The sequence below is a fragment of the Rana temporaria genome, chromosome 1 (genome assembly GCF_905171775.1).
Source record: "Rana temporaria chromosome 1, aRanTem1.1, whole genome shotgun sequence".
Classification (NCBI taxonomy): Eukaryota; Metazoa; Chordata; class Amphibia; order Anura; family Ranidae; genus Rana; species Rana temporaria.
In genome coordinates this window covers 209250268-209269984 of record NC_053489.1, presented here as the reverse complement: position 1 = coordinate 209269984, position 19717 = coordinate 209250268, and the positions used below count along the sequence as shown (strand labels likewise).

Sequence of the window (19717 nt, the reverse complement as noted above, 5' to 3'; positions counted from 1 at the left end):
GCCATCCATCAGTGCCCATAAGTGCCAGCCACCTGTCAGTGCCACCTATTTGTGCCCATCAGCGCCAGCCACCAGTCAGTGCCCATAAGTGCTGCCTATCAAGCGCCTTGAGGCGATTTAGTTCGAATGTGTAGCGATATACACGTTATTCACTCACTCACTCGCCTATCAGTGCCAGCCACCAGTCAGTGCCCAAAAGTGCCGCCTATCAGTGTCAGCCACAAAAGTGGTATCAGGACAACCCTAGTTAAAACAAATAAATACAACATGCCTTCTTATGTATTTATTATTGCTAGCAGCATAAGGAGTAAAAATAGTCAATTTTGATTGTGAAAGTGAATTTCCGTTTTAACGTAATTTTTATATGACATTTTTATTTGCTTCAGATTTTTATTCTTTTTGTATTAAAGTGACTTGGCACCCGCAAAAAAAACAAAAAAAAACAAGGACTGGCTGTAACAAAACAATTTTCTGTTCCTCAGCGCTATGGTGGAAAAAATCTTCAGCATCCATACTATTCTAACTATGCTGCCATCCGACATTTCTGGGTATGTCAGAGAATGTATATCCCGCTGCAAGCTTTAGTTCCACCCATCGGACTACTTTTTTTTTTTGCACAATTATTACATTTATGGTTAGGCTTGCCAAACAAATGTTAATGTTTAGGTTTCAAATAACTTCCACTTGTTTGGGTATTTATGCAATGAAAATTTTGTGATTTGCTGAAATTTGCATAGGTATGGCCAGCATTGGAGTTTAAGTTAACTGTTAATTGTAAGAATTAGGTTAGGGACATATTTACACCATGGGCTGTATTTATAAAAAATGCAAATCTAACTCTCCTGTGGAGCTGCAGCTATGGGGAGAGCGTAGTCCCTGTGCATCTATGGAGCCGCGCTCCATAAACTTACACAGCCGGACTTAGGCCAGCCCCTCACTTCCTCTTCACTGCATCTGATTGACAGCAGTAAGGCCCCATGCACACGAGACGCTGGTAAATGCTGGTAAACGCGTGTTCAGAGGCAGTTGGACAGCTTTTTGAACACATTGAATGTTATCTTATGTGTCCATGCACAGTCACGTTTTTCAGCGTTTTTCGGCAGTTGCGTTTATCCTCGTTTTTTCAGAAGCAAAAAAATAGGTTCAGACGCAAAACGCAGTACTGGGCATTTTGCAGCGATTTCGTTTATAGGCATTTTTAAAGGTGACCTATTTGTTTACATTAGAAATATCAAAAATGATGGCAAATTATGAAAAAACATAAAAAAAAATAATTGTTGCATTGCATTGTGGACAACCCACAACTTGTGGCAGGTGACGTGACAAGTGGACAATTCACAACTTTTGGCAAGTGGACAATCCACAACTTGTGGCAGGTGTCGTGGCAAGTGGACACTCCACAACTTGTGGCCAGGTGACGTGGTCAGGTGACATGGCCAGTGGACATTCCACAACTTGTGGCAGGTGACGTGGCCAGTGGACAATATACAACTTGTGGCCAGGTGACGTGGCAAGTGGACAAAATCCACAACTTGTTGCAGGTGACGTGGCCAGGTGATGTGGCCAGTGGACAATCCACAACTTGAGGCCAGGTGACGTGGCAAGTGGACAATCCACAACTTGTGGCAGGTGATGTGGCCAGTGGACAATCCACAACTTGTGGCCAGGTGACGTGGTAAGTGGACAATCCACAACTTGTGGCAGGTGACGTGGCCAGTGGACAATCCACAACTTGTGGCAGGTGATATGGCCAGGTGACGTGGCAAGTGGACAATCCACAGCTTGTGGCAGGTGACGTGGCAAGTGGACAATCCACAACTTGTGGCAGGTGATGTGGCCAGGTGACATGGCCAGTGGATAATCCACAACTTGTGGCAGGTGACGTGGCATGTGGACAATCCACAACTTGTGGCCAGGTGACGTGCCAGGTGATGTGAACAGGTGACGTGGCCAGGTGACGTGGCAAGTGGACAATCCACAACTTGTGGCAGGTGACATGGCCAGTGGACAATCCACAACTTGTGGCAGGTGACGTGGCCAGTGGACAATATACAACTTGTGGCCAGGTGACGTGGCAAGTGGACAATCCACAACTTGTGGCAGGTGACATGGCCAGTGGACAATCCACAACTTGTGGCATGTGACGTGGCCAGGTGACATGGCAAGTGGACAATCCACAACTTGTGGCAGGTGACGTGGCAAGTGGACAATCCACAACTTGTGGCAGGTGACGTGGCCAGGTGACAAATCCACAACTTGTGGCCAGGTGACGTGCCAGGTGATGTGAACAGGTGACGTGGCAAGTGGACAATCCACAACTTGTGGCAGGTGACATGGCCAGGTGATGTGGCCAGTGGACAATCCACAACTTGTGGCATGTGACGTGGCCAGGTGACATGGCAAGTGGACAATCCACAACTTGTGGCAGGTGACGTGGCAAGTGGACAATCCACAACTTGTGGCAGGTGACGTGGCCAGGTGACAAATCCACAACTTGTGGCCAGGTGACGTGCCAGGTGATGTGAACAGGTGACGTGGCAAGTGGACAATCCACAACTTGTGGCAGGTGACATGGCCAGGTGATGTGGCCAGTGGACAATCCACAACTTGTGGCATGTGACGTGGCCAGGTGACATGGCAAGTGGACAATCCACAACTTGTGGCAGGTGACGTGGCAAGTGGACAATCCACAACTTGTGGCAGGTGACAAATCCACAACTTGTGGCCAGGTGACGTGCCAGGTGATGTGAACAGGTGACGTGGCCAGGTGACGTGGCAAGTGGACAATCCACAACTTGTGGCAGGTGACATGGCCAGTGGACAATCCACAACTTGTGGCATGTGACGTGGCCAGGTGACATGGCAAGTGGACAATCCACAACTTGTGGCAGGTGACGTGGCAAGTGGACAATCCACAACTTGTGGCAGGTGACAAATCCACAACTTGTGGCCAGGTGACGTGCCAGGTGATGTGAACAGGTGACGTGGCAAGTGGACAATCCACAACTTGTGGCAGGTGACATGGCCAGGTGATGTGGCCAGTGGACAATCCACAACTTGTGGCATGTGACGTGGCCAGGTGACATGGCAAGTGGACAATCCACAACTTGTGGCAGGTGACGTGGCAAGTGGACAATCCACAACTTGTGGCAGGTGACGTGGCCAGGTGACAAATCCACAACTTGTGGCAGGTGACGTGGCCAGTGGACAATCCACAACTTGTGGCAGGTGGCATGGCCAGGTGATGTGGCAAGTGGACAATTCACAACTTGTGGCAGGGGACGTGGCCAGGTAACGTGGCAAGTGGACAATTCACAACTTGTGGCAGGTGACGTGGCAAGTGGACAATCCGCAGCTTGTGGCAAGTGATGTGGGAAGTGACACGCTAAATACAAGTACACTGCTGCTCTCTCAGCTGCTACTCAGTCTGGTCTCACAAAATGGCTGAAATGGTTAAATAATACTGTTTTTTGAGCCTAGCGAGGGTCTTATAATGCTTCTTAACTAAACACTTTAAAACGCAAACGCGGTAAAACGTCGCGAAATTCGTGGCAAAACTATAGTTTTTAAACGCCGGTTTTAGCCTTTGAAAACGTGTGTTTAGCAGAGTTTGCACCGACATCCCATGTGCATGGGGACTAAGAGCCATTGGCTCTTGCTGCTGCTTGAATGCTGTGTAAAAGAAGGAGAAAAACGATGCCGCTCTGCACAGCGCTGATCTATTCTCTCCTCTCTTCCGCTTCACACAGGGAAGCCGAAAAAGTTTTTACCTTGCAATGCATTAAGGTAAAAATGTTTTTAGGTTTAGTAAAACTTTATTAGGACTTTTAATTAAAACTCAAGAATTTTTTTAGTATTGGAGATGAGGACATTCAGAACCTGGCAGGAATGTTTTTGCTGTCTATGTTATCATTGGAGAAATTTCCCATTAAAGTGGGTGTAAACCCTTACAGACCACTTGGTCCTGCATGTAAGCCTAGATTAAGTCCTACCTTTAGGTGCTGGAAATATCTCCTAAACCTACACGGTTAAGGAGATATTTGCAGAAAAGACTGCACCGATGTCTACGGCGCATTCGCGCCATAGACAACGGCGCAGGCACACTGAGCGTGCCGTTAATGAATGCGACCGTGCCGTCCCTGATGGCTTTGATACGCGGGAGTGACGTTATCGCTGCTCGGGCCAGACACAGCGCTGGAGCAGCGATACCTGGAAGTCACTCCGGGTATCATGGCGGCGGAGGAGAGGAACGAGGGTCGCGGTGGGGGCTTTGATCTCAGGTAAGTAAGTTTTTTTTTTTAAGGAAAACTTTCAGAGGGTTTACTTCCTCTTTAAGGTAGTGTCACAGGAACAGGAAGTAGAAATAGAAGGTTTCTGATAGCGGACACAAAAATAAACAGCCGACAGAAGTTCTAAACCCCCTCCTCTCATCTATTAAAAACAAAAAACTGTCAGGAATTTGGCTTTTCAACAGACCTAAATTCTAACATGAAGTCAAACATCAGTACTGAACACCATTTTTTTTTTATAGCTCACGTTCATAGGCTAGAAATCTGAGCCACGATTTCAAATATCTGAACAGAAACCTAAACCATTTTATTTCAGACCTTCCCCCCATTATTTCTGTCAGTTCCCACTAAAGTTCTAGTCACACATATTTTTAAGATAAGTTTTTATTAAACATGTCAAAGATCATGTTATACAAAGTATGCTGCTAAAGCAGCCATTTTGTCCTTGGGTTTCTTAGGAATGCCTCGTCGGCCTCGACCTCTCCCTCTTCCTTGTTTTCTTCCTTGTCCCCCTCTGTGCATTGGGTGTCTCATAGTGGCATGTTTAAGTTCAACCAAGTCTTGGAAGATTGTGTCACAAAACACACAGCCAGTATGTTGTGTCTGATCTCCAGGCAATGGACTCTTAGCTTTGTTAAAGTCTACAAGGATAAGTGCAGCATCACACACCTCACAGGTATCTGCAGACACCCGAACTCGATGAGCATTCTCAAAGAAGTGCACCATGACATTACACTTGTTACAGGACATCTTCCATTTAGGACCAGACGTGGGGTCTAAGACCATCACTCCATTCTCACATTCCACACACTGTGCAATGCCAAGCATACTTAGGGAATGCTGGCATGTAGGGTGGGTGCACTCATTGCACCCCATTCCTAAACAGAGAAAGAAAGAAATGAAAGGTTACTAGTTATATAACCGCTGGAAGGTCAAATAGACAGATAAGCACACATTTACCAACACTGCATCAAAAATAAAACTACACTATTTTCAGGCCATACAGTTCACCTAAAATAAGTTATATATTCCATATAAGAATTTGTAACTTCTGTAGTGCAGATTATTTATGTAAATCAGGCAGCAAATCAACAGCAGCCAATATAAAAATCATGTACAGGATAAGTTACATTTTTAAAATGTCAATACTCTTCCACTGAGAAGGGCCGTAAAAGCACATTTACTATACAGTATTTCTACGTGGAAACTGTGGGGAAAATAATTATTACTTTTGGTTGATATTCTGTCTCCATCATTTAAAATACACCTATGATATAAATTATAGACCCTTCACTTCTTTGAAAGTGGACAAATTTACAAAATCTGCAGGGGATCAAATATTTGTTTACCCCACTGTAATTGTCATACACAGACAAGACAATTTATATAAAAATATATCTAAAAGGCAAAGCTTTCTTTTTAAGTTCTGGATTGGGCAGGGAATAGTCACAACCCCTTTCAGAATGTCTGTGTGTGCCAGCTAAGGGATTTACCCCCTCCTCTATCTGTCCTAGTGACCATTATTATCGGGACAGAAAATTATGGAAAATCCAAAATGGCACATTTGTCACTGTAACAGGCGGTGAGGTGAAATTGTCTTATCAAGACACCTTTTCTTCTGACCGGTGTTTAAGGCCCCGTACACACGAGAGGATCTATCCGCTGGTATTTATCCGCAGATCAGTTCCAGCGGATAGATCCTGTGGTGTGTACGGCCCAGCGGATATTTTTCGGGCCGATAGATTTCCAGCGGATAAAAATTTCTTAGCATGCCAAGAAATCTATCCGCTGGAATCCTGTCCAGCGGATTGATCCGGTGGTCTGTACAGACTCACCGGATCAATCCGTCCGATCCCCTCCCTTGCATGCGTCGTAATGATTCGACGCATGCGTGGGAAGTCTTTACCTTCCAGCGTCGCCGCGTCATCATCCCGGCGACGGCGCGACACGTCACCGCGGATGGATTCCGCACGGATTTCGATCTGATGGTTAGTACAACCATCAGATCAAAATCCGCCAGAGGATTTATCCGCGGGAACGGTCCGGAGGACCGTTTCCAGCGGATAATCCTCTCGTGTGTACAAGGCCTAAGAGGGAGTTTCTCACACTTTGAGGAGATTTCTTCTCAATTCCTATTCTGTCTCCGAGAAGTGAAAACAATCATTCTAATAATTGCAATGCAGCACAGCTAAATTGGTTCCTTGTGCTGCATCTCTGTTCAAGATGTGCCCTATGGTGACATCAAAAAGGCCGATATCACACCAAATTCAGGTACTGCTTTCATCTAAAAACGTATTATTAAATACATAGCTAAAATGTTTTTGTGTCTTTTTTAACTACTTGGAGTCCAGTTTAAAGATGGTAACCCATGTACAACCCAGCCACAGAATTCTGCTGCTCTAATGAGAACTTGTTTGACAAACTTGCAAGCTTGTTCCTATAAAGAAAGAGGGGAGGTGCCTTGAAGACTGCCTCTCTTAAGGAAATAAAGGAGAACTCTGGGAAAATCTATCCTAGCCAATCAACTTTTCCCCCATGAAGGCTCAGCTACTTAACATTCTATACTGGGTATACACACTGTTAGCCCTGAATGGGAGAAAACAGGCAACATTTATTCTACAATGCTTTGCCACAAACAGTATATAATGACAATATCAAAAATCATGTGCTTGTCTAAGTATAGGAAGGTTTATATACCTATTCTGGTAAATGATTTTCAAACCGGTCATTTATATTTTAAAGTGTTACTAAACCCAGGACACTGCATTCACTATATCTGGTTTCCCACAGAACATGGAAATGCAATAATTTTTACTAAATAAACTGCTAAATACCTGTTCTCATCAGCAGTTAGTGCAGTCTTGTCACTTCTATTAGTGTCTGGTTAAAGCTTGTAAGAGGAGCTTTCGATTTCCCATTATTGTCCTATAAGGATGCAGGACCCGGACCCGCTGTCTGGACAGTGCTGATTGGCCCTGTGCTGATCACATGCACTCTCCCAAGGAAAAAACTATAGCAATACACACCAAACTGAGCATGTACAGCTTGTCCCTGAGCTATGTAATTTCGGGAAATTATTAGGGACTGATGGAAGAAGGGGAGGATCAGAGGAGACAGGATCAAACATCCTATTTACACAATGCAGAGGATTAACCCCTTAGGTTCTACAATGAGTAGAACAAGCATGCTTTACTACATATAAAGACTGACTTTACTGTTGTGGGTTTAGTAACACTTTAAGTTTAGCTGTCTTTTAGCAGAGACAGTAAAGTCGAAAGAATCAGCAGGACAGGACTCTGACTATACAGTAAGTAGATGGCAAAACAAACCTTTTTTCATGTCCCTGAATGGGGTATTATTGTAACAGTAAGGGCACAGTGGGTAACTCTTCCCTCGTGAACCTGAAGACCACAACACAAGCTCAAAGTCATCCAGTGGACACCGCAACTCTTTGTAAAGTTTTATAGTCCCATTCTGAGGAAGGCTGTACGTCTCATCACAATGTGAGCAATGCAGTCGACTGGGCTTAGCCTGGCAGTGGAAGATAAAATTATGGACATTCTGGTCAATGATCACAAAATAAAATAAATACAGCACATCAACATCTATTATTTAAACCTCTCAGGCTTTCAAGATTAAAAGGAAAGACATAGTTAAATAATTAGTAGGGTTAAAAAATAAAAAATAAAAAGACACAAGTCTATCAAGTTCAACAAACAGAACAAAAATCAATGAATAAATTGAAAACCCCTATAAACAGAACCCTATACAGGGCCGGCGCTACAACTAGGTGGACTAGGCAGCCGCCTAGAGCGCACTGCCACCTGGAGCGCCCGGCCACTGTAGACAGAGCTTGCAGTTGCAACTAAACTATACACCAGGCAGCTGCTCTGACTCCTCTGAACCTCTGACATGTGTGAAACAGAGCAGCGCCCCCACTCCCGGTCTCCGCTCTGACATTGTGTCCACAGTGTGCAGAACATCTCCACCGCCGCTCTCCACCTCTGACATTTTTGCAGTGGATTCACCCCTCCCTCCCCCACAGCCGGCTCTCCGCTCTGCACTTTTAGCCTCTGAATCGGAACGGAGATCATTCTGACACAGTGACATGTGTCCAGCACCCCTCCCCCCTCGATGCTCTCTGCTCTCCGTGTGTCCAGCATCATCCCCCCCCCCCCCCCCCCAAGGACGCTCTCCTGGTTGGCCGTGTCACACTGGAATGGAGTAAATCATGGGACAGTCAGTCTTGTAGCATGGCACTTGGTGGCTGCTCTCCGGGCTTGGGGACAGGTGGAGCCTGGAAGAGGCACAGACAGAGGCAGGTACTGGCATATACAGCAGAATTTTAGATTTGTGTGAGCAGGGAACAGGCAGACAGCAAGCACAGACCAGGGTCACTCACGTTGGATACAAGTTTGCTGAGCCCAAGACCATCACCTGCTGTGTGATCAGTAAACACTGTTGCTGTCTTAAATAAGCACGAGATTGTGTATATATTGACAATGGAATGCAATTTGCAAATCTTATGTGTGTATATTCACTGATGATTGATCTGCCAAAGTGCTAAGTATGTACCAAGGCCCCCACCCCCCTGTGAGGCTGCATTGATTGGCAGTGGTGAAGCGGCATTGATGGGAACAGGTGAGACTGCATTTGATGGGCACAGGTGAGACTATTTTATGGGCACAGGTGAAGCGGCATTAATGAGCACAAGTGAGACTGCGCTTGATGGGCACAGGTGAAGCGGCATTAATGGGCACTGAGGCTGTATTTGATGGGCACAGGTCAGACTGTATTTGATGGGCACAGGTCAGACTGTATGGGCACAGGTCAGGTCAGACTGTATTTGATGGGCACAGGTCAGACTGTATTTGATGGGCACAGGTCAGACTGTATTTGATGGGCACAGGTCAGACTGTATTTGATGGGCACAGGTCAGACTGTATTTGATGGGCACAGGTCAGACTGTATTTGATGGGCACAGGTCAGACTGTATTTGATGGGCACAGGTCAGACTGTATTTGATGGGCACAGGTCAGACTGTATTTGATTGGCACAGGTCAGACTGTATTTGATGGGCACAGGTCAGACTGTATTTGATGGGCACAGGTCAGACTGTATTTGATGGGCACAGGTTAGACTGTATTTGATGGGCACAAGTGAGACTTTATTTGATGGGCACAGGTCAGACTGTATTTGATGGGCACAGGTCAGACTGTATTTGATTGGCACAGGTGAGACGTTCCACAATTAGCTGGTCTAGCAAAGTTTTGCATGCAAAATAGTAGCAGTCATTAAAAAGGTGGGGTGTACATGGGCAGGGCAAATGGGGTGGAGTCAGGGGTGGAGCCAGGGGGGCGGCAAAATGAGGTTTCGCCTAGGGTGTCAAAAATCCTTGCAGGGAGCTGCGGTGGCTCAACGCGATTGGCACTGCGCTGACAAGCCATTCACCTCTGCAGCTAGGGGTTCGGATCCCGGTCTCGGCTACATGTGAATTGAGTTTGGTGGTCTCAGCCCGGCTCCCGGTGGGTGTGCTATGCGAGGTAAGCCTGCGTTTAGTACGCCCACCCCCCTCCCACAAAAACCACCACACTTACACGCACTCTAAATTGGGTTAACATGCACGCACTTTGACCACGCGGTCTCTAAAAAAGAGAGGTGAAGGACTAACGGGGCTGGTTGAGCGGGCAAATCCGCTCACTCCCTTATAGGAAGTCCCTCTGCCCCGTTGGGCTTCAAAGCGGAGCAGGTAGGGCGGGCTGTGTGGGAGGACCCCCTCACACACCCGCCATTGCCACCCGGGGCATGGAGAAAGGTGGCAGATTGCCTCTGGGGGAGGCCTGCCTACTCTCAACTCCTGCAGTCCAGCTCCTCTCTCGAGTACACGCACAAAATACACTTAAAAAAAAAAAATCCTTGCACCAGCCCTGACCCTATACCCACAGACTAAGGCAAAAAACCTTATATAGAATGATTCAATTTGCTCAAAAGGGTGAAAAATCCTTCCTGATCTCCTAAGGCAATTGGATATTGGATCAACAATCTCCGGTGTTATTACTTATAAATGTCGGTAGCCATTTAGGAATGGATCCAGCTTTTATCTAACTTAATCAATCGAGCTGGCTAGAACTAGTTCCGGAGGGAGCCTATTCCATTTTTTCTTGGAATGTCTTTGAGGGTCCCAAAAATTCAGATACATTCAGGTTATAGTGCCAACATTGGTAAATAACATCAAAAGTCAGCCCTCTGTATAACCCCTCCAATACCTAGCATGCCTCAATTTTGCGTTAAAGCAGTACTAAAGGGTATGAATAGAAACTGACAGGTAGGGCTCTGTGCCCCTCAATGAACCCTAAGAAATAGTTTTTAGGGTCAGTTTAAAAATCTAAATTTTTTTATTCAAGAATTTAGATACAGTGGGGATTTTTAAAAGCAGTCCTAGGGGTGGGCAATACAGCAAAAAACACTAAGAGGGGTCCTAGTTAATGGGGGAACCTCTCAACATAACCAAAGTAAGAGCAAAGATGATAAAGCGGATGTTGCAGACCCAGATTAATGTGGTCACTGCAAGAGGGGAATGACTTCATAGGAAAGGGAAAAGTGAGAAGCTGATCAATCAGAATAACAAGTGAAACAAAAAAAATTAGGGAAAGGGACCAATCAAACAACAAAAACTTGGTAAGCAAGGTACACCAGAAAATATATGGTGTTGGCACAACCAAATAGCCCCCCTAGAGCATGAAGAGACTCCTGAGCCCACTTGAGACCCCCCCCCCCCCAGCTTGGAGGGTGGAAGCAACAGGGAGAGGCTTATTTGTTTTCTTTGTTGGTCATTGGGGGGCACACAAATTCAGATGCAAACAGGACTCCAAGAGCATTCCAACCTAGGGGTGGGCAACACTCCAAAAAAAAAAAAAAATTCCAACAGGCCTCACAACGAGAAAAGATGACTAACTGCAGTACAAGGACTACCTGATGGATCAACACCCGAATCTGAATGAATTAGGTTAGGCCCCTACTAAACTAGTGAACCTGCCAACACAACCAAGACAAGACCACAGAGGATCACCCAGATGTTTCAGCCCCAGATAGAGAAGATCACTGTCAGAAGGGAATGACTTCACAGACAAGAGGAAAAGAAAACAACCTGCTGACCAACTAGTACCCACCAATAACAGGTGGAAACATGACAAAATGGACCAACAACCTAAACAAAACACTGAAGAACCCCCAGGGAAAAAATCATCCCAAAGGGAACCTAGTGCGAAACACACAGGCAAGAAAAGACCAGCCAGTCTACCTGGGATGGCCCAAGGCCTACCATCCCTAGCTGCAATGGCCAAGAGTAAAAGAAAATCCTTGACCACAAGAAGTTGTCTGGCCAGACAACCAAATGGTACAATCAAATAGCCAAGAGGCCCCTGAACCCACTCAAGACCCCAAGGGTTCAATCTGACATAGACAACGTGACAAGGGAAGAAAGTGCTAGACACAGCAGTAGGCAGGAAAGAAAATTAGATCTTAGCCCCGGACTGGTGAGATGGGGACAACCAAAAGCCATTGAGGATTAAAACGAAGGCATCCTCTCTAAAGGCTTTTTGGTGACACTGGGGCCTGTAGAAACACGCTGCAGTCTGCCTAACCATAGCCAGCCATGGATCTAGGAAGTTCCTGATCCCCCTAGGTCAAGAAGTATTAACCACACAGAGTGGAGCAGGAAGTTTAGCCAGAAGGCTTAGCGCACTCACCTGAATAAGGGCAGGATAGGTCAAGGAATCTGAAGGACTTTACGCAGAAGGCTGTTGAGCCAAGGAGGGAGAATCAAACTCACAAAGTCCTCTCAATCTACTCTGTTGCCAGCCCTGAGCACCTGGAGCAGGAAACCAAGATGTTCTACCTGCTGCCAGTCCTAAGAGGGCCCTCCAGCAATGATATCTGCATGAAAGAACTGTTCAAGCCAGACTAACAGTCTTAGCATTGTCCAGTGGAGGGGTCAGACAACCCCCCTTGTCACAAAGGGGGACACCAAACTTCCCAGAGGTGAAGGCACTGCAACCCCTAGAATGACCCCTTAAAATGCATTTCAATCAAACTTTCAAATAACCTTTGAATGCACACAGGAAATGTAACCTGCCTGTTTTAAAGGGAATCTGTCACAAAAGAAATGCTTGAAAAGTCAGTTAGTGAAACTGCCTATATCCAATCCACAAAGTTCCAGAGCAGTTACTAACTGTGAGCTTGAACAAGGATTTCATACGACTGCTAAAAAAGCTTATTTAAATGCTTTGTAAATGTTTACTGTTCACATTACTATTTAGAAAAACATTTACTAGCTTTTTGAACTCAGTCCAAGATCAACTCCTAACTAGTATCCTGAGGTTCTGGAAACACCAGCTAAATTTAAAGGAAGATGCGGCTCCCTTTCACCTCACTACTTGATGCCTGTGCTCTACTCCCTGACCATCCCCACTATTACTGATGCAAAGCTACAATGCATCTTAGAAGCCTTGCTAGTACACTGACTGACACCCTCTGAATATATCTACATAAAGGTAAATTGAGTTTCAGACCTTCACAAACTATGTCATGTTTATCACAATACATGAACTGTTTTTTTTTCTGTTCCCTTGATCTGTTTTTTTTTCTTTACACCAACATTCCTTAATTCATACCTGGATATATTTCATGAAGCGATGACATTTACCGCAACGAGACAGTGGTTTGCCAGTGGCAGCCAGAGGCGAGAAGGATACTTCCATCAGCTCATCCATTCCTGGGGAAAAAATAAACATAAGCCCAGAATGTCAATATGGCAAGTAAACATTCAGCCTGAATACATCAAGGAATATTATTTGTGAAGCATCGTACCATAAAATAAAGCAGCACATATAAAACAATATTAGACCCAAGGGCATTGGCATAGAAGCAAAATGTATATGCAAATCTGGACTTTTCTCCGTTCTCACCTCCATAAAAATGTCTAAAAAAGGGTTAAAACCAACCACAATGCGCCGCTGCAGGAGTGGTGGAGGAGCGGTGTATACACCGCTCCAAAGATGCTGCATGCAGGAGTTTTTTTACCATCCTGCCAGCACATCGCCTCAGTGTGAAAGCCCGAGACTACAGGGGGGGCGTTTTTCAGGCGCTTTACAAGCAATATTTTTAGCCCAAAAGCGCCTGAAAAACGCCCCAGTGTGAAAGGGGTCTAAGTAAGTAACATCATCTATCAGGATCTAATGATTGTTTTGACATACGTTTTCCACGGAAAATAATGTTTATGAACTTCAATATCTTAAGCTTGGTTTATATTGCCTAGGTTTGTGCTTTACAGCCGTAATAAACCCAAAACCAAGAATGTAATATATTGCAGCTTAACAATTAGATGTGGTGGCTGCATCAGTCTTATTTTTTTAGGCTTTTTTCCCCCTTTGTTTTCCCCTGGTTATTTGGTCAATAACACACCTCCTGTATTAGAGGGCCACTACTCTGGATGCAGGAGTGCAGAGAAACCTTTGGACAGCAGCAGTGTCAGTCTTGGAGGAGGGTAATGTTTAGATGGACTAGCAGGTTTAAAATACACTAAAACATTTAAGCCAACTCCATCTAACACTTTTTAAGAAGTTACTGCAACAGCTTTGTTCCTTTTGATGAATAGGTTTTACATATATAATAAATAAAAGTTGACCATTGTAACAAACCCCCCCGTCAGTGTAAATGGTTTGTCTGAACCTTCTAACTGCTACATCGACAGGACAGTTTCTTCTGTTGAAAAAAAATCTAATTTTTACCTGCTATGGAGTCCACAAAATAATGAAACTTCCTCTTGAAGATGTCCAACGTGTGTTCCAAGACCAGATGGTAATTAACTTTGCCCAGTGCAATTAGAGTCAGCTGTTTCTCTACTGCACTCCGGATAGTTGGTAAAACTAGCTCTTGGTCTAAATGCAAGTACACATAAAACATTTAGACAAGCATTCTAAAATGAAAACATGGTATTAACATTTAATTCAGAAACAAGTACAAATAATTGGATTTTTCCTACATACTTACCTGTAAAATCCATTTTTTTGAGTACATCACAGGATACAGAGCAGGTTATTATGATAATAACTGGGTTATAAGCCATCTGTAGTTGAATGGACCAATTGGATCAAACAGGAAGTCCTCCCCTATATAACCCCTCCTACACAGGAAGTACCTCAGTTTTGTAGCAAGCAATACATTCCCAAAAGAGGGGAGGGACCTCTGTGTCCTGTGATGCACACAAAGAAATTGATTTTACAGGCAAGTATGTAGGAAAAAATCGAATTTTCTCATACATCACATGACACAGAGCCAGTTATTTTACAATAACTAACTGGGACATCCCAAAGCAATACCCTTGAGGGGAGGGAGACACCATCACAGAAACTGCCACCGTAGAAAGACCTACTATGCGGTTTCTAATACGCTGAGGCCTAAGGCAGTATTCCTCCATGGTTTTGGCATCCACCTAGTAAAAACCCTGTGGATGTATGAACCAAAGACCAAATAGTGCTCTTGCAAACCTGGGCCACTGGTATCTGATGGCGGATGGCCCAAGACGCTCCCATACACTTGGTAGAGAATCTCTTCCCAGACAAAATGGGATTTTGCCCTTTTAAAAAATAGGCATCAATGATAAACTGGCAGATCCACTGCTAAACAATCGACCTGGATGGCGCTTGCCATTCCTGGGCTCTTCTGGCAGCACAAGCTAGGATTCCTGATGTGTGCCCACAACTCAAGTTGATCCCGAGCACCTGAACTACCTCTAGAGTATGTAGCGATCTTTCTCCTGCAGACTGTGGATTAGGAAAAAGAGAAGGTAAGAAACTGTCTTGATTGAAGTGAAAACTAGAAACCACTCTAGGCAATAGAGAGGGCTGAGGTTGCAACATCACCTTATCATGATGCTAGACCAAAAAAGGTTCCTTGCATGAAAGAACCGCTAGCTCTGACACTCCACTTGCTAAAGTGATAGCAACCAATTAAACCACCTTACGAGATAAAGGACTAACAACGTCTCCCAATTGATTCAAAAAGTGGCCTCTGCAAGGACAGTCAAGAGCAAATTCAAGTCCCAAGGACAGAAGATTGGCCTAAAAGTCAGGACTGTCTGCATTACATGCTGTATAAAGTATGAATCAAGGAGTGAGAAACAACGGCCTTTGGGGAAGAATGGATAGGGACAAAAATTTGACCCTTGACAATACTTAAGGTCAATCTTATTCACCCTACCGATTGGAGAAAGGAAAAGATCTCCCACTCACGTATATCTGCGGGTGACACTTCCTGGCTGCCCCCCAGGCATAAAATATTTCCAAAGTCCCGTAATGGACTTGTGTGCAGACTAAACCACTGTTTTTAACGCATACCGTTGTTGGATTTATCCTTGGCCTTATTTATACTGTAATGGAAGGTCCCTGAAGCCGGCTTCCAGAGGCTCAACAGTGCGGAGATACAGGACCCTATACCATTAGGTCCCGCTGGACTGGAAGTGTCCAATAAGCATCCCCCGCAAGATTCGCTATGTCAGTGTACCAAGCCACCCTGAGCTAATTCGGCTAACACTATTATCATAGTTACCACCTCCCAGATTCTTTGCAAAATATGCGGCAGTAGTCTAAACAGAGGCAAAGCATCAATTAGGGAGAACTGGTCCCTTAGGTGTTACCAGTGCATCTACCCCTATTGCCAGTGGGACTCTTCTCCAAGACACAACCTGTCCCAACTTGTTATAAGACTTGGAATCTAGTAGTTCCCCAACGTTGGCAAATTGCCAAAAAAAGGACGTCTCAGGATGCAGAAAATCCACGTGGTCTTGGCACTAGTCGCTGATGACTTGAAAAGTCCCCTGCCACTTTTTTATACCTGGAATATGCACTTGCGCTGTTCCAGACAGAATGCGATTTATCTACCTGAGCTGCACGACTCCTGGTGCCGCCCTGGTGGTTGATGTATATGCCACTGCAGAGGCATTTCCGGATTGAACCTACAACTGGTTTGTTCCATAATCAAGAACTAGGTTTACTGGACAAAAGTTTCAAGATATTGGTGGGCAGTATTCTCTCCTGTGAACTGTAGCCACCTTCAAACCAACTGGAGACACTGGCATCAGTGGTTAATATCTGACAAACCCCTGAAAGGAAGAATGTCACCTTCTTCAGATTCCGAAAAACCATCAACCACAAATTTTAGCTCTGCAATACCCTGGGAACAGAGCCCTCCAGCAATCCAATGCCTGGATCTTCAAGTTCCAGACAGAGAGAATGATCCAATACAAAACACCTGAAAGTAGGACTCTACGTAGGGAACGTGCTTCGACCTAGATACAACTTGCTCCTGTAGAAATGTATAGAAGGAATATCTGGAATCGACTGCTTCCTGAGCAAAGATTATTGAAGTATACTGAGATTGACACCCCCTGTGTCTTGAACAAGTCCAGCACCAGGGCTAAGAGCTTTGTGTGTGAACCTACGGAAGCTGTGGCCAGCCTGAAGGGCAGAGTCACAAAAAAGAAAAAAAAAACAAAACATGACTTTCTACTGCAATTGCAGAAATCTAATGAGCCTGGAAAAAACCGACACATGAAGATATGCGTTATTGACGACTATGAATGATGACTATGGACCCCAAAATCTACCTCTTGCAGAGAGGTCATCAATGAACAGACTGAGCCCATCTGAAACGGAAGAATGCCCAGTGGCTTGAGATCTTAAAGTGGATGTAAACCCTCACAAATACCCAGTGAAATGAAAAAACCTCAGATGATACACAGGGATGAAACAAATCTCCCTACATTAGTTTTACATATCTGCTATCTTCAACTGTATATATCCTTTAGAACATGGGTCTTCAAACTATGGCCCTCCAGTTGTTCAAGAACTACAATTCCCAACATGCCTAGTCATGTCTGTGAATGTCAGAGTTTTGCAATGCCTCATGGGATGTGTAGTTCTGCAACAGCTGGAGGGCCGTAGTTTGAGGATCCCTGCTTTAGAAAGTGCAGTTTTCTCTTCCTGGTTAAGAAGCCTGGGCATACAGCCAAGGTAGCTGATTGGAGGAAATGCACAGACCCAATCTCCTCTTAGGTAGAGACTTTCAGCTCCGTTCGTTGTATAGTTCAGGGCTCTGCTAATCCATTTAGAGCAACCTCCCCAACACAAAACTCTGGCTGCTTTTATCATATGTGCAGAGGAAAGGAGCAGGAGACAATTACGCGACACAGGGCTTTGAAGAGAAATAACGAAACACGGCAGATATATGTGCCCAGCTCAAATTCCATGAATCGAGTTTACATCCACTTTAACCACTTCCAGACCTGCGCACGACGATGTACGTCCTATTTTTAAAGATTGATATCTCGGTAACGGCAGCAGCTGCTGCCACAACCGAGGTATCGATCTTTAGTGTGCGCGGTCTGGTACACGGTAACGGCGGTCTCCGCGGCGGATTCGCCGCGAGATCGCCGTTATCGGTGGCGGGAGAGGCCCCCCCCTCCCGCCGCTCTCCCACGCCCTCCGCCGCTTACCGAGTAGGGCCCGCATATGAAAACGGTGTTCAAATCACACAAGTGAGGTATCGCCGCGATCGTTAGAGCGAGAGCAATAATTCTAGCCCTAGGCCTACTCTGTAGCTCAAAACATGCAATCTCTAGAATTTTTTAAACATCGCCTATCGAGATTTTTAAGGGTAAAAGTTTGACGCCATGCCACGAGCGGGCGCAATTTTTAAGCGTGACATGTTGGGTATCATTTTACTTGGCGTAACATTATCTTTCACAATATATAAAAAAATTGGGCCAAATTTATTGTTGTCTTATTTTTTAATTTAAAAAAGTGAATTTTTTCAAAAACAAAGTGCGCTTGTAAGACCGCTGCGCAACTACGGTGTGACAAAAAGTATTGGAATGACCACTATTTTATTCTCTAGGGTGTTAGAAAAAAAATATATAATGTTTGGGGGTTTTAAGTAATTTTCTAGCAGAAAAAACTGTTTTAGTCTTGCAAACACCAAATCTGAAAAACACCTAAGGTCTGGAAGTGGGTAAAGGAGTTGTAAATGAAATTTTTTTTTCACCTAATGCAATCTATGCATTAAGGTGAAAAAACATCGGATGTTGCGAGCCCCCCGGTTTACTTACCTGACCCGTCGAAAGTCCCGCGCGGTCTCGAGATCCTCTTCGCCGCTCAGCCTGGCCACTGATTGGCTAAAGCGGATCGATTGAGAGCAGCGCAGCCATTGGATATAGCCTTCCAGGGACCCATATATGAATGTCCTCGTATGTCCTCTTTTATTCAGTGATTTCCAGAGATTTATACGACCTTTTGACCTATTGACTGTCATACTCTCTAATTTGTCATTATGGTTTAAGGCAAAGTGTTTTGCTAGCGGCTTATCAGGGTCTTTAGCTTTGATTTCTCGCATATGTTTAGAAGATAGGGAAACCGGAGGGACTCGACCCACAGCCACACACAGAAGCGTGTCCGCTGCCTCTCTGGAGAGACATTTCCAGCACCCCATTTCACCCTTCCGTTGGTGGTTCGCCCTACCAGTACTGGAGATCCGGATTCCTTATGGTTGCTGTATGGATGATGACCAGCAGATGCTTTCACTTCCCGGTTCCCTATTATGGGTATTGTATGCTCTACTAGCTACTAACTACTCTGCAGTAACCCTCCCATTAACAGCATCAATTAGGCGCAGTTCTTGAACTGTATTTGGCGCTTAACAAATAATAAAATCAAATCAAAATCAAATCAAATCAAATTACATTGCATATTACCATCTGTTCACACGGAATAGATTTATATCCGGATCTTCATTAAATGTGATATTATCCATAAGATTTCTATCTGCTAATTGTTATTTTCATCTGGTACATGAGCTAACAAATAAGAACATGCATTTATAGAATATGCGTTTATGCAAACATGTGTTTATGTTAGTAAGCTGCATGTGTTTATGCAAACGTATTTATGCAAAACATGCGTTTATGCAAACATGCAACATATGTCTATGCAACATGTATCTACGCAAGCATGTAACATGTGTTTTAGCAAACGTGTCTATGCAATCATGCAACATGTTTATTTGCAAAAATGTAACATGTGTAATGCAACATGTATCTATGCAAACGCGCAACTATGCAAACATGTATCTAAGCAAACATGAGTTTATGTCAACTCCTTAAAGTGCACCGATGCCTGTACAGGGTTGTATCGACAGACAGTTGTACAAGCCCCCTGGATTAAGCGATAAATATACCTTATGCCGTATAAAATTACGACTTATCTGGTCACATAGCTCTCCCATAGGAAGTACTCATTATGTAGCCATTGGCTGAAGTTATGTCTCCTAAGCGTTGCTGATCTTGCAGCCCACCAAAAAAATGGCCACCCTTCTAC

General features: G+C 44.7%; 1 protein-coding gene across 1 annotated transcript in view; it reads right to left on the bottom strand.

Annotated features, from left to right (window-relative positions):
• Window positions 1–4655: 4655 nt before the first annotated feature.
• Window positions 4656–19717, bottom strand: part of TOP3B (DNA topoisomerase III beta) — a 99731-nt gene continuing 84669 nt past the window's right edge. The window contains exons 15-18 of the mRNA XM_040348402.1: window positions 14078–14227; window positions 12962–13062; window positions 7619–7820; window positions 4656–5167 (exon numbers count right to left, since the gene is read on the bottom strand). Of these exons, the coding sequence (XP_040204336.1) occupies window positions 4698–5167; window positions 7619–7820; window positions 12962–13062; window positions 14078–14227 (923 nt within the window). The 3' untranslated portion in view covers window positions 4656–4697. The remainder of the gene's footprint in view (window positions 5168–7618; window positions 7821–12961; window positions 13063–14077; window positions 14228–19717) is intronic.